General features: G+C 44.9%; 1 protein-coding gene across 2 annotated transcripts in view; it reads left to right on the top strand.

The window, feature by feature from the left end:
- CHD2 (chromodomain helicase DNA binding protein 2) overlaps positions 1-24,883 on the top strand; it is a 128,183-nt gene that overhangs the window by 36,855 nt on the left and 66,445 nt on the right. For both annotated transcript variants that reach the window (XM_077263423.1, XM_077263422.1), the window contains exons 7-19: positions 1,147-1,287; positions 2,759-2,892; positions 3,417-3,642; positions 5,277-5,377; positions 6,316-6,360; positions 6,712-6,890; positions 7,841-7,965; positions 12,896-13,112; positions 13,202-13,291; positions 14,407-14,597; positions 15,127-15,315; positions 15,397-15,559; positions 17,701-17,853. In XM_077263423.1, coding sequence (XP_077119538.1) covers positions 1,147-1,287; positions 2,759-2,892; positions 3,417-3,642; positions 5,277-5,377; positions 6,316-6,360; positions 6,712-6,890; positions 7,841-7,965; positions 12,896-13,112; positions 13,202-13,291; positions 14,407-14,597; positions 15,127-15,315; positions 15,397-15,559; positions 17,701-17,853 — 1,954 coding nt within the window. The remainder of the gene's footprint in view (positions 1-1,146; positions 1,288-2,758; positions 2,893-3,416; positions 3,643-5,276; positions 5,378-6,315; positions 6,361-6,711; positions 6,891-7,840; positions 7,966-12,895; positions 13,113-13,201; positions 13,292-14,406; positions 14,598-15,126; positions 15,316-15,396; positions 15,560-17,700; positions 17,854-24,883) is intronic.

The raw sequence follows: 24,883 nt of genomic DNA, 5'->3' as shown, positions 1-24,883 counted from the left end.
TTGTCACCAAGATATATTTTATACAGTAATTACAATTGTGTTACAATTGTATTAGTTTATAGGTGTAAGACAGCGCTTACTGAGTGTGTTGGGGGACACTCACTTGGCCGCGATATTCAGGCACACAGGAACGGGTTTCTCACACAAACAGTCCATGCTGTTTATTTTTATGTAGCATAAACCGAGTCATGCACAGTTCATTATATACATTTTAACTCTTATACTTCATATACGGCTTTAACTCACAGTTCAGACACTACACCCGCCAGTCCTCCTCTGACTAGTTCCCGGGGGTGTCCGTGCGCCATATCGACGTCTACTCACATAGCATCACGACATGAGATTGCAGTCTCTAAACACGCTGGTCCTCCTCTGACCAGTGACGGTGGGTGACTGCACAGTTCATAGAAACCCCTTTATCTGGAGTTACCTTGCTGGAGCTCCTGCTCCACACGCTGACTCCTTGTCAGTCCACACTCCTGGGAAGCAGCCTAATGGGGATCACTGTCCTTGTGACCCGGGCACTCACAACTGTCCAGACCCTCCGAAGGTCAGTAGCAGTGCCGTCACCGACCCACTTGGGACCGTCCAACACACAGGCCTCTCCGTGTGCTATTCAGGACATCCGTCCCCACTTGGGACCGTCCAACACACAGGCCACCAGGTCCCAAAGCCTCACCACGTGCTCTTCAGGGAGATAGCACTCCCAACACATAAGCTTTTCCAGGACCTTGCACACGGACCATACAGATCCAAAACACTCTCTACCATGTGACCACACCATGGTCACATTATGTACCTGTAACCCCTCCCCTGGGTGGGAGGTGTATATGGTTAGTCAGACCCGCCCAGCTCTCCAACTAACCCTGTAAGCCTCCCTTTACAACTATACAAATACTTGTGGGACTATAGGTCCCAAAACAACAACATTACTGGCATACAGCACAGATTTCCTCTGCGACACATACCGGCCATTTACAATAATGCCAGTCACTATCTCATTATCACCATTACAGTTACGCCTCCATGCGTATCCTGAGGAGCACATACAGTGCTCCCTAGCTGTAGTATGGGTCACTGCATCACATAGGTTACTTATTCTTGAAAAGTATTAAGTTAAAGTTATTTTTTCTTTTCTTTTAAAAGATCATTAAGAGGTCGAAACGTAAGGAAACCACAGAGGGGAAAGAGGAGAAAGGCCGATTCCAGCGAGGAAGATGATGATGATGATGAGGATGATGATGCTCCGAAGAGACAGACACGACGAAGCACAGCCAAAAATGTTAGGTGGGTACACCTATTTAATTGTCTGCCCTTAACTTGGTTTATGTGTTTACTAAGCGGAGTCAGATACACCTGGAGTTAGCCATGGATATGTGATAGCTGTGGATTCTACAGACAGATACCAATGTTGGTATGCAGATAAAAGGCTGCCAGACTCCCTGGGGACAAAATAGATGGACTGCACTTGCCAAAATACAACCCGTTCCTCTCTAATTTCTGTCAGGCAGTCTATATAGGCATACTCAAGGTGGAATGGTCATCATCTTTGGTGTATGCTGTTGTAAAAGACTTAATTTATATTTGCTTTAACACGTACTGTACGTGACTGTTACTTGGAGGAACACTGTATAGTGTTGCATAACAGGAACGGACTTTGCACACAGCAAATTTGGATCTATATGGGCACCAGCATGTATAAAATAAAAATTATATTTATTGCATTAAGGACAATGCAAAAGCGTTTAAGAACCGGCCTATATGTATCCAATGTCGGAGACAACAAAATTGAAGTTAGCATTCCTGTTATTCTCAAACTAGCTGCTTGCCTATTAGAAACATCAGTAACAATAAAACCATACTGACGTTACATAAAATGTATAAAATGTAGGCACAAAACATAAAATAATATACTCATGCATGGTTTTATCACAGCCTTAAATGGAATTTGTCAGTAGGATCAACCCTCCTATTCTATTTGTGCTTACAGGTCAATGAAAGTAGAATACTATGATACCTTAACATCTGCATCCAATATCTTATTGCAAACAAATCCACGTTTTTCTTGCATGTAAATGAGCTGTTAAGATCTATGGGCTGGACATAGATCTCTCTGAGATTCTGCTTCCAGAGCTTATGTTAACTTAAAGGGAGAATTACTAGTGTGAGACATGTAATGACTGACACATTTCTCTCACTATCACACACAGCTCTACAGTGAGATCAGAACTAACAGTACAACAGAAATGAACTCATTGCAAACATTTCCAGCACCACTTGTACTCTCATAGTGCTGTGCCTGATTATAACCATCACAGTGCAGCAGAGTTAAACCTTGTCTCATTGCAAACACATTCGCAGTGATGTCCGCTCTCTGTATTGCTTCTCCCCCACACTGGCTGCCGGTGGGATGGAAGTTGGGAACACTATGAGAGGTCACCTGCAGTGCAAATGTGCCAGTACAACAGAAGTGAACTTTGTCTCATTACAGTGTTAGCTCTTTTGCATGTAGAGCCTGAATATATGAAATGCGTGGATTTCTCTCGAATAAGACATCGGATCGCAGATATCAAGGTAATATTTTATTCAGCTTCCTGTGAGTTACATGCCCATATAGTCGGCTTAGGAAGGTTGGTTCTACTGACAGAGTTCCCTTTAACAACATTTACTGTATGTTAATAGCATTTACGGTAATTAATTTAATTTGAGACACAAACATTTGTATTAATTTACTAATGGTATACTTCTAATATTACAGCTACAAAGAAGATGATGACTTTGAAACAGATTCTGATGATCTGATCGAAATGGCAGGAGAGGAAGTAGAGGAACAAGAAGATAACCATGAGACTATTGAAAAAGTATTGGAATCCAAGACTGGGAAGAAAGGAGGTATATTTAGCAAGCAGAAGACACTTCTAGGAGGAGCACTGCTGCTTTCTATTTGTGCCCTGCGTTTACAAGACACACCTAGGAGGAACACTGCTGCTTTCTATTTGTGCCCTGCGTTTACAAGACACACCTAGGAGGAGCACTGCTGCTTTCTATTTGTGCCCTGCATTTACAAGACACACCTAGGAGGAGCACTGCTGCTTTCTATTTGTGCCCTGCATTTACAAGAAACACCTAGGAGGAGCACTGCTGCTTTCTATTTGTGCCCTGCATTTACAAGACACACCTAGGAGGAGCACTGCTGCTTTCTATTTGTGCCCTGCATTTACAAGACACACCTAGGAGGAGCACTGCTGCTTTCTATTTGTGCCCTGCATTTACAAGACACACCTAGGAGGAGCACTGCTGCTCTCTATTTGTGCATTTAAAGAGACACATCTAGGAGGAGAACTCTGTTTTTCTGTGCTCTTCAATTACTGTTTTGTTCTTCCAGAGAATTAAGCCAATTCAATATTTAATTTCAGTTACTGGAGACCCTACAACTGTGTATGCAGTGGAAGCAAATGGGGACCCCTGTGCTGACTTTAATCCTGAAACTGATGAAGGAGAACATCAGTTTCTTATAAAGTGGAAAGGCTGGTCTTACATTCACAGCACTTGGGAGAGCGAGGAGTCCTTACAGCAACAAAAGGTTAAAGGCCTGAAGAAGCTGGAGAACTTTAAGAAGAAAGAGGATGAAATTAAACAATGGTAAATTTGGATAAGTCTATAAATGTTTGATACAGCATCTTTCTTGTGGTATTGATTTTGTGTGCAGCCTTTTTTGCTTCTTCATTGACTGATACAGAACCTTGCCAGGGTCGATGTACCATGGTATTGTTTCCAAATGAACTTAATAGATAAACTAGTCACCACTAGATTAGAGTATGGTAAATTACTTTACAGCTACATTTGGTGTATACAGTGGGGCATCTTTATGAATATACTGTAAGTCTAATTCATAGACATTGCAATCTTACACTTGACAGTCTTCAAACACATCAGATTTATAATATGGTACAACTTTGACATTTTGGCTCAATTTTTGATGGACGCTGGGACATACCTCCTTTATAGTAAAGCCACATTTGTAATATGCACATAACAAATATGAAGTCATGAAAGTAATTTGCAGCAGATTCCTGGCTTATTTTGCTTAATAGCCCCACTCTGAATGAAATTCTTAGCTGTAGTTTCCAAAATGGGGTCACTTGTGGGGGGTTTCCACTGTTTAGACACATCAGGGGCTCTCCAAACGCGACATGGCGCTCGCAGACCATTCCATCAAAATCTGCATTCCAAAACATCAGTCTTTTCCTTCTGAGCCCTGCCGTGCACCCAAACAGTAGTTTTCCCCACATATGGGTATCGCCGTACTTTGGAAATTGCACAACAAATTTTATGGTCCATTTTCTTCACTTACTCTTGTGATAATAAAAAAATTGGGGCTAAAGGAACGTTTTTGTGGAAAATGTAACATTTTTGTTTTTTCCTTCCACATTTCTTTAATTCCTGTGAAGCACCTGAGGGGATCAGATTTTAAAATGGTGTCTCATTTGGGTATTATGTGTCACGTGGGCCCCTAAAAGTGGCTCCTCAAAGTCACTTCAAATGTGATGTGATCCCTAAAAATATTGTTTTTGTAAATTTGCAAAAATGAGAAATTGCTGATAAAATTTTGACCCTTCAAACTTTAACAAAAAAAAAATGTTTATAAAAATGTTGCTGATGTGAAGTAGACATGTGGCAAGTGTGTTTATTAACTATTTGTTAACTATTTTGTATGATATAACTCTGGTTTAATGGCAAAAAAAAGAAAAGTTTGAAAATTGTGAAATTTTTGCCAAAATTCTGATATTTTTACAACTAAATGCAAAAAATATTGATCTAATTTTGCAACTATCATGAAGTACAGTATGTCACGAAAAACTGTCTTTGTATCACTGGGATATATTGAGGCATTCCAGAGTTATTACTCCATAAATTGACACTGGTCAAAATTGAAAAAATTGGACTGCTTAGGAAGGTGAAAACAGGCTCGAGGGTGAAGGGGTGAAAGTGATGATATAACTGATCTCTGCTGTCTAACTTTGTGGTTGCCCAATTAACGCTGCATTCAACAGTTGAGACCAAGAGGCACGATCCACGTTTTGTCTATGTATCAAAAGTAGCACCTGCATAAAGTACACATCATCTCCACAAAGCAAATTCTTGTCCAGCTACATCAAAGAAACATTTAAAGTTAGACTGCAAATAGAAAAAATAAAGAAACGTTTTCTCTGGTCCTTAAGGGGTGAAACAGCAGGTCCAAATGTTTAAAATCCATATCTATGTTTTATTGTTAGGATAGCAAAGATTTCTCCTGAAGATCTGGAGTATTACAATTGCCAGCAGGAGCTAGCCCTGGAACTGAACAAGCAGTACCAGATAGTTGAGCGGGTCATTGGTAAGTGCGACAATAGTGTCACTGCTATGGGGCCCTTTATGAGGGGGAGCCCCAGCAATGAGCTCCCTTTTTTTGGTTGCTGACATGCATCCATAGCATTTTCCAGAAATCACCACTGGGGGGGGATGCTATGTATGGAGCTGCCCCTAGTGGTGACTGTGGTATGGCAGAAGTTTATGGGAAAGATAATGAGGGCCGCGTCTATAAACGCACCTGTTAACACACAAGTTGTATAAAGGGGGTGAGGTGGAGAACTTTTTTATGTAAAATAAAATCCTCCAGTTTTAAGGTCAGACCGGGTGTTGTTAGCTGAACCAGAGCTATCAGCAGGGTGTTCCAGCTACTTGTGGCTCATTACGGGGGGATACCGAACACCCCTTGTACTGTGCATTAGGATAGCACATCTGTACAGTTAGGCTGTGTTGTTGCATTTTTGCTGCGTTTTTTAATGCAAATTTTAAGCTGTGTTTTACAGTACCAGCAAAAGCTGTAAGATTTCAGAAATCTCATGCGCACACATTGTGTTTTTTTCCTGACTGAATTGGAAAACTGCTGCGTTTTTGCAAGTTGCAGCATGTCCCTTCTTTCAGCAATTTTGCACCCATGGAAAGCAATGAATAAGTTCAAAAATGCCCGTATCGGAGTTTTTGGTGCAAAAACCTAAGGAGTTTGCCTCACTTTGAGGGGGGGGGGTGAGGCGCTAAACTTTATCAGCAGACAAATGAGAGACAATAAAAACGCAGGTTCTTTACTGCCAAGAGAGCAGGTTTTGCCTGCAGAAAAAAATGCAGCAAAAATGCAATGTGTGAACTTAGCCTTACAGTGATACTTTACCCTAATAAAAATGCAGATTTGTCTGACTTCTAATGGGGCGACCACAGAGTTTGGATTCTGAAGCCTGGACTGCAGTAAGTAACGCTCTGTATATTGCTTTACAGCTGTGAAGACCGGTAAATCTGCCTCTGGACACTCTGACTTCCCAGGTAATATATTCTACCCCCGCATATAGTATGTACACAATACCATCTGGTACTGATTTTATTATCTTTCTCTGCTGAATGTGTTTTCTTTCATTTCCAGGATTTGGGAGTGTTTTATACTTGTGCTTCTTACTTCATTTGGCTATAGCTTTCCGTGTTTTCCTTCTATTTTGCATGTATTTGCTAATTCTATTTTGTTACGATTTTAACACGTTCTTTTTATTCTGTTTTTCTTGTCATTTTGTTTGCTGATCTAATATATAAAATGACATAAAGTACTGTGTGAAATTGTGTTTTGTGTGAGTAGCAGAGCTGCAGTCTTGGCACATTAAACACTGGTAAATTGTGTTGCAGTTCACAGCAGGAAGAATTCGTCCTCCAACGAGCCGGACTACCTCTGCAAGTGGATGGGTCTTCCTTATGCTGAGTGCAGCTGGGAGGATGGCGCACTCATAGGAAAGAAATTCCAGCACTGTATTGATGGCTTCAATAGCCGGAATAACTCAAAAACCACCCCTGTGAAAGATTGTAAGGTGGGCACAGTATTACACTGACCGCTGTCTCATTGCAAACCATCTTCTAGTTCCCATCTGGTTTAGCTGAGCCCACACCATACACAGTGGATGCTGGCTGTGTTGTACAGCTGGCACCTGCCTCTGACAGTAGTGACTGGAGTTTGCTCCAATTGCTGCTGTTCAACCATTGACATCAATGTTTAAATTGATCCTTACTGCCTGCCCAACAGGATCCTGATGTGCCAATGCTTTACCGTCTCTGCCATCTTGGTACTCTTATGAAAACCAGTCACCTTTTCCAAATACAAAAATGAAGAAGTTAAAAAATATATTCGATGTCACCATCTGAAAAAGTTAAATCTATAAAAATATAAAATTCACTCATGCTGCAAATGCAAAAAATAAGCTCCAGAATTGCTGTTTTTTTGCTCACTGCATGTCCACTAAAAAATCCAATAAAATATGATGAAAACATCATATGTATCCTAAAATAGTACTAATAAAAATTAAAGCCCTGCAAAAAAACAAGCCCTAACACAGGTCCATCAACAGAAAAATGCAAAAAGAATTTACAGATCTTAGAAAATGGTGACACAAAACAATATTTTAATTTATTTTGTTTTTTACAAAGTGCTGAATATCTATAACCTCAGATACACATACATACTATAAAAGTTTGATTTTGCCATAATTGTGCTGACCTAGAATCAGGTTTCTGCCATACAAGTGAAACCTCAATACAATGGCGGAATTGCGTTATCTTTATCACTACTTCATGAATGGTGTCCTTGAAACCTACAACTTGTCCTGCACAAAAAAAACTGTCCACAGAAAAATAAAAAGTTACGGCTCTTAGAAAAAGGGGAGGAAAAGTAAGAAGCACAAAAATGTATTGCTGTTGAAGGGGCTAATAAGAATGTTTAATGAATTTCTAGATCTAATATTAATTTCCTCTCTATTTTGGACAGGTCCTAAGACAGAGACCACGGTTTGTGACACTGAAAAAGCAGCCCACCTATATTGGTGGTGAAGGCCTGGAACTCCGTGATTACCAACTCGAGGGTCTCAACTGGCTGGCGCATTCTTGGTGCAAGTATGTGTCAGTCTTCAGCCTCGTAAATGTGTGCTAAGTTTGTGTGGACGCCTTAGATCATAGTGCGGTTTTAATTGAAGCTAGAATTGTATGTGAGAAACACGACTTTCCTGTATAATTTTCCACTGTTTGATATTTAACCACTCCACTCCCAGACCATTTTCCATTTTTCGTTTTTCCTTCCCTTCTTCCAAGAGCCATAACGTTTTAATTTTTCCATCAATATACCCATATGTGGGCTTGTTTTGCGCGTAGTGTACTAGAAAATGGGAAAAAAACAATCCAAGTGCTGCAACAAAAGTTCAATTCCACAATTGTTTTTTTTTTTTTTTTTTTTTTTATTTACAATGTTCACAATATAGTAAAACCGACCTGGCAATATGATTCCCAATGTCAGTACGAGTACACAGATGCCAAGCATGTATATATATGTTTTTTTATTTAAGTGGTGTAAGAAAATTTGCGTGAAATTTTTTTTTTTTTGCTGTTGTCGCCAGTTTTCAAAACCCGTAGGGTTTATTTTTTGTGCCCTGAGCTGATACCATTTTAGTGTAGATACAATGTTTTGATCGCCTTTAATTGCAAAATGTGGGTGATTTGACCTTTTTTGTGTTTTTTTTTTTTCAAAAAACTTTTTTTTTTTACTGTATTTAACTTGAAGCTGCGATCATCCGATCTCTTGTGCTATACATAGCAGAGCTTCATCCCTGCTTTGTCCAACATAAACCATGATCTCCTATGTCACAGGATAATTGTAACTACAGGCAACAGCGGTCATGACAACCCATCGGCTCCTCACAATCACGTCACTGGCTTGTCTATGTGAGTGTGGAATGACGAGCACCCATGTCGGCAAGTGTTAAATCTCACTGTCAGAGATTGATAGTGAGATTTAACAAGTTAACAGCCATGGGCAAAGCATCGCTCCACCCGCATCTGTTAAAGGCGCATGATGGCTGATTAAATCATCCGTCATGTACGGGGAAAGATGCGGGCTCAGCATGTGAGCCCGCAATAAAGGCAGTGACACGACATATAATGTAAATATATAAATTATATTTAATATAATATAAATTATATAAAATATGTAAAATTTTTAACATATTTTCTAAGACTGAATGTTTGCTGTTTGGCACTTTGTGAACAAAACTGTATACGCCTTAGCTGTAACTGATTATTTTCTATAAAAGTTTTCAGCAAAAAATTGAGTGAATGGCACCAGGACGCACAATGCTCTAATGGAGCGGATGTATGCAACCCTTTTCCGACCCGCAGCATGCGGTATTAATTTTTACTGCAGAGTGGTGCTCAGCTTTCAAAAATCCAAAGACATGCAACAAAACCACAGAGCAGAGAGCGGAAAAAAAGCGGCACTCACCAGAATCAACGCAGTGAAGTTCTTTAATGTGCCATATTGTTAAAATACAACAGCAGGTTGTAGGCGATGAGGGTGCGGGGAGGGTCCATCCTGTGGACCCACGGAAGCGCTGATTGCGTGAAACGGCCGTCGTCCAGCTCACCCTCCCCGCACCCTCATCGCCTACAACCTGCTGTTGTATTTTAACAATATGACACATTAAAGAACTTCACTGCGTTGATTCTGGTGAGTGCCGCTTTTTTTCCGCTCTCTGCTCTGTGATTTTCTATAAAAGCCATGAATTTCAAGCAGATGGCCACTACTTTTTCATTGATGGACAATTTTCAAGATAGGCTATCTGTATCTGATCGGTGGGGGGGCACAGCACTGTTGCCAGCAGTGGCCAGAAGTTCTCAGATCCCCACGAAACACAGCAGTTCTGTCACTTCTTTAGTGTCCACAGATTAGCCTTCAATAAAGTAGTGACCAACCCCATTTAAACACAGCATTAAGTCTATTTGCATGTTTAATCCCTCCATGACATGCTCCGTGCCTGTACAGCGCTAGATGTATTGAGCAGGCTCACGAGATGAGCTCGCTTCATACCTGGCAGATCATGGCTGTGTGTTACTCTGACAGTGGAATTTAACAAGTGGCAGCATAGAGGCGCGTCATACCATGAGCCCATTGGCATACCTGTGACTTGATTGAGGGTTGCTGGTGGGTTGCTATGACAGCCAGGGGTCTGTTGAAGACCACTGTGCTTGTCATTATGGAGCACCCTTGAAATCCTTTTTTGTGGCCGGGCTTCAAACGAGACTTTTACTAAAGGCAATAATGCTGTGGTATCGCAGCATAAAGCCCAAGTGATCAGACTATCGCAGCTTCGTAGTGTCTCTTAAGAGGACTATTAAGAACAGTATAAAGTAAAAAATAAAAAAAAAGTAAAATTTTAAATCACCCCTGGTCTTTTCCCCATTAAAAATAAAGATATGAAAAAAAAATTCACAAATGTGTTTGATCTATCAAACCAATCTGTATACACCATAACACCATAACTGAATAAAAATCAAGAATGACAAAATAAAAATTTGTTGGTTGCTGCAATTCCGCAAAAAATGCTGTAATAAGCAATCAAAACTTCACATCTATCCAAAATGGCATCAATAAAAACGTCTATTCCCATTAAAAAATAAGCCATCAAACAGCTCCATCAACAGAAAAATAAAAAGGTTACGGAAAATGGCGACACACGTTTTTTTTGCAAACTGCTGATTTTTTTTTCACCACTAAAATAATAAAAAAAAAACACTGGACATGTTTGGTATCGCCGTAATCATACTGATGAACAAGAACCATATTGCAAGGTCATGTTACCACAAAATGTACACCGTAAATACAATTTCCAAAAAAACAATGTCAGAATGGCTATTTTTTTTTTTCACAATTTCTTTCCCTTTCGGAATTTTTTGCTGTTCTCCAGTACATTATATGGTGAAATGAATGGTGTCATTCAAAAGTACAACTTGTCCCACAAAGGACAAGCCCTCGTATGTCTATGAAGAGGTGTGGCTCTTGGTAGAAGGGGAGGAAAAAACAAAAATTCGCTACTCTGTCCCCCAGCACCTCCTCCCCCTCTCATTTCTGCTGAAGACTTTGCCTCTTTCTTTAAACAGAAGATCGATACGATCAGAGAAAGCTTTGGCTCACAGCGCCGAATGCCCCTCTTAGCTGCTCAACCCTTTTCCTCCAAAACCAGCTTCTCCACTGTGACAGAAGATCAGCTCTCCACCCTCCTGTCAAGATCACACCTCACCACTTGCATGCTTGACCCGCTCCCATCCCGCCTCATCCCTAACCTCGCCACAGTCTTCATCTCAACTCTAACACACCTCTTCAACCTCTCATTCACAACTGGTGTCTTCCCCTCATCCTTCAAACATGCAAAGATCACACCTATCCTCAAAAAGCCCTCCCTCGACCCATCCTCTGTGTCTAGCTATCACTGGAACAGCATGTCCATCTTGAACTGTCCTCCCACCTCTCCTCCTGCTCCCTCTTTGATCGGTTACAATCTGGCTTCTGACCCCATCACTCAACTTTAAACTACCCTAACTAAAGTCACCAATGACCTACTAACCGCCAAGAGCAAGCGACACTACTCTGTCCTCCTTCTCCTGGACCTGTCTTCTGCCTTTGACACTGTGGACCCACTCCCTCCTGCTACTGATTCTATCATCTCTTGGCATCACAGGCCCTATCCTGGATCTTGTCATATCTAACGGACCAAACATTCAGTGTCTCCCTCTCCCACACCACCTCCTCACCTCGCCTCTTGTCTGTCGGTGTTCCTCAAGGCTCAGCTCTAGAACCCCTACTCTCCTACATCTACACCTTCGGCCTGGGACAGCTCATAGAATCCCACAGTTTGCAGTATCATCTCTACGCCGATGACTTGCAGATCTACCTATCCGGACCTGACCTCACCTCCTTACTCACCAAAATCCCACACTGTCTGTCTGCTATCTCGGCCTTCTTTTCTGCTTGCCTTCTAAAACTGAACATGGACAAAACAGAATTCATCATCTTTCCCCCATCTCACTCTACCCCTCCACCAGACCTATCCATCAATGTCAATGGCTGCTCACCTTCCCCAGTCCCGCATGCTCGGTGCCTTGGGGTGATCCTCGACTCTGCCCTCTCTTTCAAGCCACATATCCAAGCCCTTGCCTCCTCCTGCCGTCTCAAACTCAAAAATATTTCCCGAATCCGCACATTCCTAGACCACAAAAACACTAGTGCACGCCCTTATCATCTCTCGCCTTGACTACTGCAACCGCCTACTCTCTGGCCTCCCCTCTAGCACTCTGGCACCTCTCCAATCCATCCTACACTCTGCTGCCCGACTAATCTACATGTCTCCCTGCAATTCCTCAGGCTCTCCCCTATGCCAAGCCCTTCACTGGCTTCCTATCGTCCAGAGACTCCAGTTCAAAACCCTTACTATGACATACAAAGCCATCCACAACCAGTCTCCTCCATACATCTGTGACATGGTCTCCCAACCTACACGCAACCTTCGATCCTCATAAGATCTCCTTCTCTACTCCCCTCTCATCTCTTCTTCCCACAACCGCATCCAAGACTTCTCCCGTGCTTCCCCCATACTCTGGAACTCTCTACCCCAACACATCAGACTCTCGCCTACCATTGAAACCTTCAAAAAGAACCTGAAGACTCGCCTCTTCCGACAAGCCTACAGCCTGCAGTGATCCTCAACCTACTGTACCGCCGCACAACCAGCTCTACCCTCTCCTAGTGTATCCTCACCCATCCCCTGCAGACTGTGAGCCCTCGCGGGCAGGGTACTCCCTTCTTCTGTACCCGTTAGTGCCTTGTCTTTTGCTCATGTTTATTGTATTTGTCTATATTTGCCCCTTTTTTCACATGTAAAGCGCCATGAAATAAATGGCGCTATAGTAAAATGTATAATAATAATAAAATGTTAATTGGTCCCTTCGTGAAAGGTTTAATGCCTGAAAATAAATGCATTTTTTCCTTTTTTGACCACAGGAATAACAGTGTAATCCTAGCGGATGAGATGGGCCTAGGAAAAACTATTCAGACAATTTCCTTCCTCTCCTACCTGTTTCACCAGCATTTGCTTTACGGCCCATTTCTTTTAGTGGTGCCCTTATCTACTCTAACATCCTGGCAAAGAGAATTTGAGGCCTGGGCTCCTGAAATAAATGTGGTGGTTTATATAGGAGATGTTGGGAGTAGAAATACGGTAAGTAATGAACCGCACTAAAGAATACTTCTGTCCGTAATATGTGTCTCTGTGAGTCAACCAATGTGACCGTCTTTTCCCTGATGTAGATAAGGGAGTATGAGTGGGTTCATCAACAGAGCAAGAAGATGAAGTTTAATGCACTACTAACAACATATGAAATTTTGCTGAAGGATAAGGTGAGCAGTGCTGACACTTCTATCATTCCTGGAGTCATGGCTTCAGCCATCTGTGAAACGTCAATGTGCATTTGATAGATTGATCTGTTTGATGGCTTTTGGCAATTGATGTAAGGCCCTCATACAGATTGGATTGTTGTTGACAGAACGATGTTTTGTATGATTCTCCGGGAGCCATCTCAGTTGAACGATTTCTCTTGTGTTTTGTATGAGAAAGTCACCAGCTCACATGTCAGCCGGTGGCTTATTTCCTGGAGAACAATATGATTGGGAGTCTAAAATCGGACATCCCGATTGACGCTTCCCCCGACAATCATTTGAGCGGCGCTCCCTTATTCATTAGACTGGTGGCTGTACGCTTCATTATTGGCGGGTTCAGCCGACATTAGTCTAATGCAGTGCTCCCCAACTCCGGTCCTCAAGAGCCACCAACAGGTCATGTTTTCAGGATTTCCTTAGTATTACAAAGATGATGGAATTCTTGCCTTTCCAGGTAATGCAATTATCACCTGGGCAATACTAAGGAAATCCTGAAAACATGACCTGTTGGTGGCTCTTGAGGACCGGAGTTGGGGAACACTGGTCTAATGTGTATGGGGACATTTAGGCCTCATTATGTGTGATTGGTCATCTGCGTTTTTCATGGATTTCACACATAACCAATTATAGTCTATGGGGATGTTCATAGGAATCACAGGAGACTTGTCCGTTTTAGATCTGATTTGCAGATTAAGGTCGACCATTCAGGGGAATCGATCCATCAGAAAACGGACAGAACTTGGATACCATCTGTGTATCATGAATGCTGTTTGTTTTTTTCTGTCAAATGGGTAGGAGACTCTTACACATTTGTATTTTTTTTTGCTTGCTATAAAAACAAATCCTACATGGATGGTAAAAGTGGGCACACAGACTGAAAATAGATGAAAATAAGATCCAGAAGTACGGTCTGCTGTGTCTTACGTGCAAAAAAGAAGACTTCTGAATGAGGCCTACTTATGAGTTTCAGACTGCAGCACACAATGCTAATTTAGGTGTCAAAGAGCAACGGCGTAGCATACCAGATGAACAGATCCAATGTTGTTTGTGATATAACTCCTTTTTTTTCTCTGAAGGCTGTTCTGAGCAGTATTAATTGGGCTTTTCTTGGCGTTGATGAAGCACATCGGTTGAAGAATGATGACTCCCTATTGTACAAGACTCTCATAGACTTCAAGTCAAACCATAGATTGCTGATTACTGGAACGCCCCTCCAAAATTCTTTGAAGGAACTCTGGTCACTCCTGCACTTTATTATGCCAGAAAAGTAAGAACTGCATCTTGTCCATGAGCCCTAACTCGCAGCACTCAAACTGCCAATTTGTAATGGCATCCTCTAAACATTTCGCAGTTCTTGTACTCTTTGCAAAACTGTCCATTTGTAAAAGCTAAATTTGGGAGGATGAGGGGTCTAGTTATAAAATGTACAGTGCACCTTTCAATTTATTATCTAGCTAGCTGGCAATGGGTCCTGGCTCTTCTTCACATGTGTATGAAGTGGTCATTACCTCTTTAGTGACTGTTCGTCGGATGTGTGCACTTACTATATGGAACAGAGTCAAGACCTGAAACTACTCCATACAGTGTGGGTGATGGCTGTGTTATACAGCTGGCACCCCAAAGTAACTCCTGCAATCGGAGCTAGCTCCAAATACAACAGTCAAACCTTGACAGTGACATTTTTAATGTTCGGAACAGATAGATAGGGGTTATTGCTCTTAGAGGGTGAGGTGAAAAGAAGAATGCAAAAAAAGGCTGTGTTTCTAAGGGGTATAACAATTCTTCTATATTTTCAGGTTTGAATATTGGGAAGACTTTGAGGATGAACATGGAAAAGGGAGAGAAAATGGCTATCAAAGTCTCCATAAAGTTCTGGAGCCTTTTTTGTTGCGAAGAGTTAAGAAAGATGTAGAAAAGTCTCTTCCAGCTAAAGTAGAGCAGATCCTCCGGGTAGAGATGTGTGCTCTACAGAAGCAGTATTACAAGTGAGTTCTTACCTGAAATCTTTTGTGGCACTGTGCCATCTTCATCCTGCTCACAGCACATCTTTCCATGTTTTCATGAAGGTGGATCTTAACAAGAAATTACAAGGCTTTGTCTAAGGGAACAAGAGGTAGCACATCTGGCTTCCTTAACATTGTGATGGAACTAAAAAAATGCTGCAATCACTGCTTCCTTATCAAATTCCCAGAAGATACAGAAAAAGAGACCAAGCTTGAAGGTCTTCAGGTCCGTGAATTATGATGTGTAGTGCATGCCTGCTTTAGTAAACTGATGACCTGACCTCTTTAGGCTATGTGCACACGTTCAGGATTTCTTTCGGAAAATTCCTGAGAAAATCCTGAGATTTTCTGCAAGAAATCCGCAAGAAATCTGCATGCGGTTTTTGTGCGTTTTTTGCGCGTTTGTACCGTGTTTTTGGTGCGTTTTTTATTTGCGGATTTTTCTGGACATTTCCCAATGCATTATATAGTGGGAAATCCGCAAAAAATCCGCAAAATTAATGAACATGCTGCGTTTTTTACTGCGATGCGTTTTTTTCACGGAAAAAAAACATCATGTGTACAAAAATTGCGGAATTCATTAAAAATGATGGGATGCATAATGTATGCAGGTTTTTTGCGGTTTTATAGCGTTTTTATCAGAAAAAAACGCAAAAAATCTGCAACGTGTGCACACAGCCTTAGGCCTTCAGTTTGTGTTGTCAAATCTGAAGACAGATTTTATTTTTAAATATCCCTGCAAAAAAATAATATATATATATATTATAGCTTACTGATTAAAAGGATTTATTACATATTATTTTTAATGCGATTTAAGGGAGCCACATTTTTCTTTTAAGCTGTTCTGAGGTGAAATATGAAGGTACCCTGCACCAGGAAATAGGTTGCGCCTATTATGTTCCATAGTACTGTAAACTGACTGTTCACTATATAAATAATATAATATGTTGTATTAGAGCAGTAAGAAACATATGGCCCAATGGACTAATTTAAATATGCAATAATAAAGGTTAAAAAAATTTGAATAATACAGATAATAAAGTATAATGCCAACAAAATTGCCCCTCCCCAATCACAGTACGATACCCCCATAGTGAATTCCTTTCCAGTACGCTAAACATGCATGGTCTGATGACCCTTCTGTACCGCCTCACTCCTCACTCACCCCCTGTCAAAATGTGGTGACCCCATCACTGTATGATTCCCCAACTGTAATCACCACACAGCGTTCCACAGATAGTCCTCCATAAAATATAATGGACCCCACATAGTGCTCCGTACAGTATAATGTCCCCACATAGCCCTCCATACAGTATAATGGCCCCAAATAGTCCTCCATACAGTATAATGGCCCCACATAGTGCTCCATATAGTATAATGGGCCCTACATAGTGCTCCATACAGCATAATGGACCCCACATAGTTCTCCATAAAGTATAATGACCACACATAGTGCTCCATACATTATAATGGCCCCACATAGCATTCCATACAGTATAATGGCCCCACATAGCGTTCCATACAGTATAATGGCCCCACATAATGTTCCATACAGTATAATGGCCCCACATAGCGTTCCATACAGTATAATGGCCCCACATAATGTTCCATACAGTATAATGGCCCCACATAGCGTTCCATACAGTATAATGGCCCCACATAGCGTTCCATACAGTATAATAGCCCCACATAATGTTCCATACAGTGTAATGGCCCCACATAGCGTTCCATACAGTATAATAGCCCCACATAATGTTCCATACAGTGTAATGGCCCCACATAGCGTTCCATACAGTATAATTGCCCCACATAGCGTTCCATACAGTATAATAGCCCCACATAGCGTTCCATACAGTATAATGGCCCCACATAGTGTTCCATACAGTATAATGGAAAATGTTGGGCAGGGGGGCCGGCCTGGTGTAGCAAGCCAAATATACTCACCCTGTGAGCCAGATTTGGCCTGTGGACCAGAGTTTTACATATGTTCCCTAAGTTACAGTAAATTAGTTTATTCTGATGTCTGCAGGTGGGTGCAATCTGCCGGGAAGGAGACAACTTTTTCTTTAAGTGTAATTCATAGTGTCAGCCTCCTGATGGCAGCAGCATACACCCATGGTTTCCTGTGTTCTCCAATGAAGTGATTGAGAAAACTCACTTTTTGTGCCATAATCTAAAAACATTTATTTAATTATAAATGTGGTTTAAACAATGTCTTATTTTGCTGATACATTCCCTTTAAGACTACAATATAGAGTCAAGAATTGGGCATATGCACTGTTAGGCACCAATAAACTTTAGTGATTAAGTTTTCTAAAAGTTTTTTTATGAAAATATCTGATAATAAGCTGAGTTTTTTTCTTACAGTCCTTGATCAGGAGCAGTGGGAAACTCATCCTTTTAGACAAGCTGCTGACGCGACTGCGTGAAAGAGGTAACCGAGTGCTGATCTTCTCTCAGATGGTGCGCATGTTGGATATCCTGGCTGAATACCTCACCATTAAACACTACCCTTTTCAGGTACGGCAGCAAGGAAAATGGTTGTAAACCCATTTGACATTTGTGAGACTTGTCTGTTGTTCAACCGGAAGAACGTTTGCATGGCTGTATTGGGAAGTCCTATAACAGTGGGGGTGGTCCTCACACGCAGAATCGGCCCACTACCGATAGTAATGGCTGTGGCACCAGGCAGGAGGGGAGCTCATGAGACCCCCGTTGTTGAGGTTCCACCCGTCACTTCTCTAGTCCTGGCTGTTACAGCAGGAGCTCGGCTGTCATTTTTGGCGGATGTTAAGGCCTTGATAGTTGCAGCAGAGATCTGGCAAAATCGTGGGGAATAGATACAGTAAGAATATTAGAAAATGGTAGAAGTTTTCATTTTTATTTTCTGTAACCATAGTGCCCTATAAATGCCAAGTAAATTGTTTTGTTTTGTGTGCAACAAATAAAAACGCAAAATTCTCCCATTATCTTCCCCATTTCTTTAAATTGCGTACCTCCTGCTATTGCCGCTGTTCCACTGATCCTGGAACAGTTCTTCTTTGCCCCCGACGTTCCAAATAATAATAATAATCTTTATTTATATAGCGCCAACATATTCCGCAGCGCTTTACAGTTTAACAGTTTCAAACACACAGTCATAGGTAACAATGTTAACAATACAGTAATAAAGCAAAAAAGTTCCAAAGTCATGTTCCCGGTAATAAAGGTGGAAAATGCCCTTCAACCAACTGGGTGTATATCCCAGAACTTCACTGAGGGTGTTAGCCTTCTCTCCTCGGATGCTGGCCAATCAGAGCATGGCCACGCCCACAGAGAACCTCTGTGGTACACACCCTGTGGGTTGAAAGGAAAACTTGCGCCTTTATTACAAGAGGCATAACTTTGGAATGGAGGGGCACAGAAGAAAAAGAAAACCTGTTCCAGAATCAGGGCAGCAGCACTAATTGGAGAAGGTAATCATATTAAATGTTAAAAATCCAGTATAAAGTCCTCTTTAAGGGCAGTCTTAGGCCATGTTCACACTTTGCGGTTTTTACCGCGGAACCGCCGCGATTTTGATGCTGCGGGTCCGCAGCAGTTTCCATTGCGTTTACATGTAAACTCTATGGAAACCGCAAACCTCTGTGCACAGGCTGCGGGAAAAAACGCGCAGAAACGCAGCGGTTTACAACCCGCAGCATGTCACTTCTTTGTGCAGAATCGCTGCGATTCTGCACACATAGAAATGCATTGAACCGCTTACTTCCCGCATGGGGCTGTGCCCACGTTGCGGGAAGTAAGCGGATAATGTGCGGGTGGTACCCGGGGTGGAGGAGAGGAGACTCTCCTCCAGGCCTTGGGAACCATATTTGGGGTAAAAAAAAGAATTAAAATAAAAAATCATGTTATACTCACCTCTCAGCGCTGCACGCGGCCGGCCGGTCAGAGTTGCTGTGCGAACAGGGCCTGCGGTGACGTCGCGGTCTCATGACCGTGACGTCACGAAGGGTCCTTCTCGCATCATCTTTGGAACCGGACCGCCGGGTGCAGCGCCGAGGAGATCGAGACGTCAGAGGGTGAGTATATAAACTTTTTTTCTTCATTGGGGGACACAGGTAACCATGGGTGTATGCTGCTGTCACTAGGAGGCTGACACTATGCAAATAAAGAAGTAACTCCTCCCCGGCAGTATACACCCTCCGACAGGCACCAGGCAACTCAGTTTTTGCTTAGTGTCTGTAGGAGGCGGACCTGGATCTAACCCCAGATCCGCATTTCTTTTACAGGGATTTGTTGTTTGTTTTTAATCATTTTCCCTTTCTTTTTCAGACTCTTTCTTCAGGGTAACAGGGTGCAGTTTTCTCACCCTGTCTTCCCCACTTTGAGCGACCGAGAGAGCAGTGTGGTATCACCCACATCGCACCCTCTCGGACCCGCTGGGCAGGATTCTGTCCCCTGTCACCCATTCAGGTGTTCAGGGTGACCCTTTCTTCGGTGGCCAGTCCTGCCCGTTTCCCCTCCTCATCCCTCTCCTCGGAGCGGGCTGAGAGGAAGACGGCGGTCACATCCAGTGACCCTCTCCCCTTGTTCAGGGGTCGACGCCGTCTTCTGCGCCGGAGAGTCGTGGCGCGGGAAGGAGGACTACTTCCAGGACCCTCTATCTACCAGGGATCCTGATGATTCCTCATCTGCAGGTAGGGAATCTTCAATCAATAAACCCCCCATCCCCACCAATACCCTGCCCAGCAGCGATCTCCTCTTACCATAGGGGAGCATCTGACAGGGAAGTGGGCTGCATATTCGGGCGTTGAGACCACGTAGGAATGAGAGCAGGAAGGCTGGCATCTTTTCCCCCTCCAAACTTGCAGGCTTGTTCGCCCGCCATTTCTCTCTGCCTCATTTTCCCTTTCTTAGCGCTTGAGCGCCCTCTGGTGGTGGCCGGAATTAGTGCGGCCGGGATGTGCAGCGTCTCCCTGCTTTTCCCTTTCTTGCCGCTTGAGCGCCCTCTTGTGGCGGTCGACGGTATAGCGGCCGGATTGCTTTCAGTTTTACAGGGGGCGTTCCTTTCTTTCCCCCCTTCGGTCCTGTGCACGCCCACAGCGTCGCACTTTCTCCGCGCTCTTTTCTCCTGCTTTCTGCTCCCTGTCAGCGTCTGCTCATCGCGTGGGACACAGGATTTCTCGGGGGAACACAGGCACCTGCGGTTACCGCTGTCTTTCACCAGGCTCAGCGCTACCTCCTACTCCACCTGGCAGTATTCTCTGGGGACAAGGTAATATCCACCTATGTCCGACCCCACCCCGGCCTTTGCCCCTACGGCCATCCATTACTCCTGCGCTCACTGGAAGAAAAAGTGGGTTTCAGGTCAGCCATCTCCTTTCTGCCCGTCCTGCGTTCCTCCCACCATGTCAGCTCCCCTGGAAGCTTCAGGGTCCCAGGATGAGTGCACCCCCCCTCCCCCGGAGTGGGCTGTTGCTATGTCTCAGTGTCCGACCTGACTAAGGTTTCTCAGTCCCTGGTCCAGGCACTTGAACGCATCCCGCTTCTCTCTAATGCCACCAGTGCCACGAACGCCTCTCACGGCGATTCGCCCGCACCTGTCCTAGACTCTCACAGAGGCAGACCGGACAAAAGAGACAGAAAACGGACTTTATCTAGATCCTTCTCCAGTTCACCGGACCACATCGGGATTCCCCTATCTGCCCGTTCCCCTTCCTCACAGGCGGACCTCGGGTCTGATGTCACCTCTCAGTCGGAATCTGACTCGGATGCAGATCAGACTTCCGGAACACAAGACATGGTTGATAGCCTTATCTCAGCTATCATTCAGACGCTTGATCTTAAGGAGGATGAGGCAAGCTCTCAGGACGTCTCCGTTGCTTTTAAACGGATTAAACGTCCCTCTAGGGTTTTCCCTAATCACAAGGAGTTTGACAACACTACCGCCACTCACTGGGAAAACCCTGGCAAGCGTTTCCCAGGCAGGAAACTGCTTGATGTGTTATACCCTTTTCACTCCGACCTGGTCTCCAAGTGGTCCGAGTCTCCTAAGGTCGACCCGCCTGTGTCCAGGCTATCCTCACAGACAGTTCTGTCTATTCCGGACGCGGCTTCCCTTAAGGACCCCTCGGACAGACAAATCGAGGCGCTAGCAAAATCAGCATTTGAGGCCTCCGGAGCCTCTCTTTGCCCTAGTTCGCCTCGTCATGGGTAGCCAAGGCTGTTTCAGCCTGGGCCAAGACCCTGCGCAGGGGCATTTCGGCCTCTGCTCCTGCTGAAGAACTGTCTGAATTAGCGGATCAGATTTCACTGGCAGGAAAATACCTGATGAATGCCTCCCTTGATGCAGCGGCCTGCTCTACCAGGGCTAATGGCAACATTGTCGCCATTCGCCGGATTCTTTGGTTAAAGGCGTGGAACGCTGACCCCGCATCTAAGAAATCGCTCACGGGTCTGCCCTTCCAGGGCTCCAGACTCTTCGGCTCGCAGCTAGATCAAATGATCTCGGACGCTACTGGCGGTAAGAGTACCTCCTTACCCCAGTCCAAGCCGAAACGTCCCTTCAACAGGAGGGGTCCCCAGTCCTTTCGTCCCTTTCGGTCTTTTGCCTCTTCAGGAAACCCCGTCCAGGACCGTTCCTCCTCACAAGGGGACCGAAGAAAACCTTCTTTCAGGCCTCCGCCACGCTGGAGAGCCAAGAGCCACCCCGCAAAACCATCGGGATCTCGGGGCCGCAGGTTTTCTAATAAATGACGGGTCGCCCCCACCTGGAACTCCTTCCAGGGTGGGAGGCCGCCTTCTTCTATTCTCAGAGGTTTGGCTTTCAGTAGTCGACGACGCCTGGGTCAGGGAGATCGTCACGTCAGGCTACAAAATAGAGTTTTCTTCGCCCCCAGGAAGACGTTTCATGCTCTTTCGTCCTCCCAAAAAGCCCTCTCATCTCCCAGGGCTTCTCCAAGCCGTCGATTCGCTCCTCGCCTCGGGAGTCGTAGTGCCGGTGCCTTTTCGTCAGCGGTTTTCCGGGTTTTATTCAAACCTGTTCGTGGTTCCAAAAAAGGACGGCTCTCTCCGTCCGATTCTGGATCTCAAACGATTGAACCGCCACCTTCGGATTCAACACTTCAAAATGGAATCTCTGCGCTCGGTGATCGCGTCCATGGAGCCGGGAGAGTTTCTGTGCTCAGTGGACATTCGGGATGCGTACCTTCACATTCCTATTTGCGTGCAGCATCAGAGGTTCCTCCGATTCGCGATCAGGGAGCATCATTACCAGTTCACTGCCCTCCCCTTCGGGCTGGCATCTGCTCCCAGGGTCTTTACGAAGGTCATGGCAGCTGTCATGGCCATCCTGCGTTCAAAAGGGATTCTGGTAATCCCATACCTCGACGACCTATTGATCAAGGGCTCATCCCAGGGGGATTGCAGCCAGAGCCTCCATCTTACTCTGGACACCTTAGTTCGCCTAGGCTGGTTGATCAACTACCAGAAATCTTCCTTGATTCCAACCCAACGGCTGGAGTTCCTAGGCATGGAATTCGATACCTTTCGGGCTCAGGTCTTCCTTCCCAAGGAGAAGTTTCTTTCTCTTCGTCGGGGTGTCAGATCGCTAAAGGGTCCGAGTCCTCTGTCCCTTCGTCTAGCCATGAGAGTTCTGGGGAGAATGGTCGCTTCTATGGAAGCGGTCCCCTATGCTCAGTTCCACTCTCGTCCCTTCCAGCTGGCTCTTCTGTCTGCCTGGGACAGGAACCCGCTTTCCCTGGACCGTCCGTTTCGCCTCTCCCCCAGGGCGAGACAGTCTCTCTCTTGGTGGACGCTGTCCACCTCCATTCTGCGCGGGAGGTCATTTTTACCCCCCCACTGGCAGGTGATTACCACCGACGCCAGTCTCCAAGGTTGGGGAGCGGTCTTTCTCCACCTCACAGCCCAGGGCCGCTGGACTGCTCAAGAGGCGTGCCTCTCGATCAACCTCTTGGAAATCAGAGCCATCTTCCTAGCCCTCATCCGCTGGGAGTCTCTCCTTTCGGGAAAGCCGGTCCGCATTCAGTCGGACAACGCCACGGCCGTGGCATACATAAATCACCAAGGGGGGACTCGCAGCAGTCAAGTCATGGCGGAAGTAGCAAAAAATTTTCTGCTGGGCGGAGGGTCATGTTCCCTCTCTGTCAGCCGTCCACATCCCAGGAGTGGACAATTGGGAGGCCGACTTTCTAAGTCGCCAGGGCATCGTGGCGGGCGAGTGGTCTCTTCTTCCAGCAATCTTCAGCCAGATTTGCCAGCGGTGGGGCGTTCCGGACGTCGACCTGATGGCCTCCCGGGCAAACCACAAAGTTCCCCAGTACGTCGCCAGGTCTCGGGACCCGATGGCCGTCGGATGCGACGCTCTCGTGATCTCTTGGGCCCAGTTCCGGATGCCCTATCTGTTCCCGCCTCTCCCTCTGATCCCAAGGGTCGTAAAGAAGATCAAGTCGGAAGGGGTCCCCGTACTCTTGGTAGCTCCAGATTGGCCTCGCAGAGCCTGGTACGCAGAGCTGATAAACATGTTATCGGATGTTCCGTGGAGACTTCCGGATCTTCCGGACCTTCTTTCACAGGGGCCTCTCTCCCACCCGAATTCTCGGTCGCTGAATTTAACGGTATGGCCGTTGAGGCCGCGGTCCTGAAGAACGCGGGTTTTTCTCATAGCGTCATCCAGACTATGATAAGAGCGAGGAAACCGGCCTCATCGCGTGTCTACCACAGATGTTGGAAGGCCTTTTTCCGGTGGTGTCAGGATAACAATCTGTTTCCTATGACCTTTTCCCTTCCTTCCCTTCTCAGCTTTCTTCAAACGGGCCTAGATTCGGGTCTTTCCCTTAGCACCTTGAAGGGTCAGATCTCCGCTCTATCAATTCTTTTTCAAAGAGACCTGGCTTCCCTGCCTCAGGTGAGGACCTTCATCCAGGGGGTCGCTCATATAGCTCCCCCTTACCGGTCTCCTGTTGAGCCTTGGGATCTCAACCTCGTCTTAGCTGCCCTGCAGCGGCCGCCCTTTGAACCGCTTCAGGATGTTTCCTTCTCGCTTCTATCCTGGAAGGTAGCCTTTTTGATCGCCATCACCTCCATTAGAAGGGTTTCAGAGCTGGCGGCTTTATCCTGTAGTTCTCCCTTTCTGGTCCTGCATCAAGACAAGGTGGTTCTTCGTCCGGTTCCTTCCTTCTTACCGAAAGTTGTCTCATCTTTTCATATCAACGAGGACATTGTCCTCCCGTCCTTTTGCCCTTCCCCGGTTCATCCATTGGAGAAATCCCTTCACAAGCTGGATGTGGTCAGGGCTATCCGGATTTACATCGCCAGAACTGCCTCTTTTCGTCAGGCCAATCCTCTGTTCGTCGTCTCGGATGGGCATCGAAAGGGTCTTCCTGCCTCCAAGTCCACGATTGCTCGTTGGATCCGTTCAGCGGTTTTGGAGGCATACCGCGTCCAAGACAAACAGCCTCCTTCGGGGGTGAAGGCTCACTCTACCCGGGCAGTGGGAGCTTCCTGGGCAGTTCGTCACCAAGCTTCGGCCTCGCAGGTTTGCAAGGCCGCT

The sequence above is a fragment of the Ranitomeya variabilis genome, chromosome 5 (assembly GCF_051348905.1).
Source record: "Ranitomeya variabilis isolate aRanVar5 chromosome 5, aRanVar5.hap1, whole genome shotgun sequence".
NCBI lineage: Eukaryota > Metazoa > Chordata > Amphibia > Anura > Dendrobatidae > Ranitomeya > Ranitomeya variabilis.
Note: the sequence above shows the minus strand (reverse complement) of the source record. Positions and strands in the feature narration are given on the sequence as shown.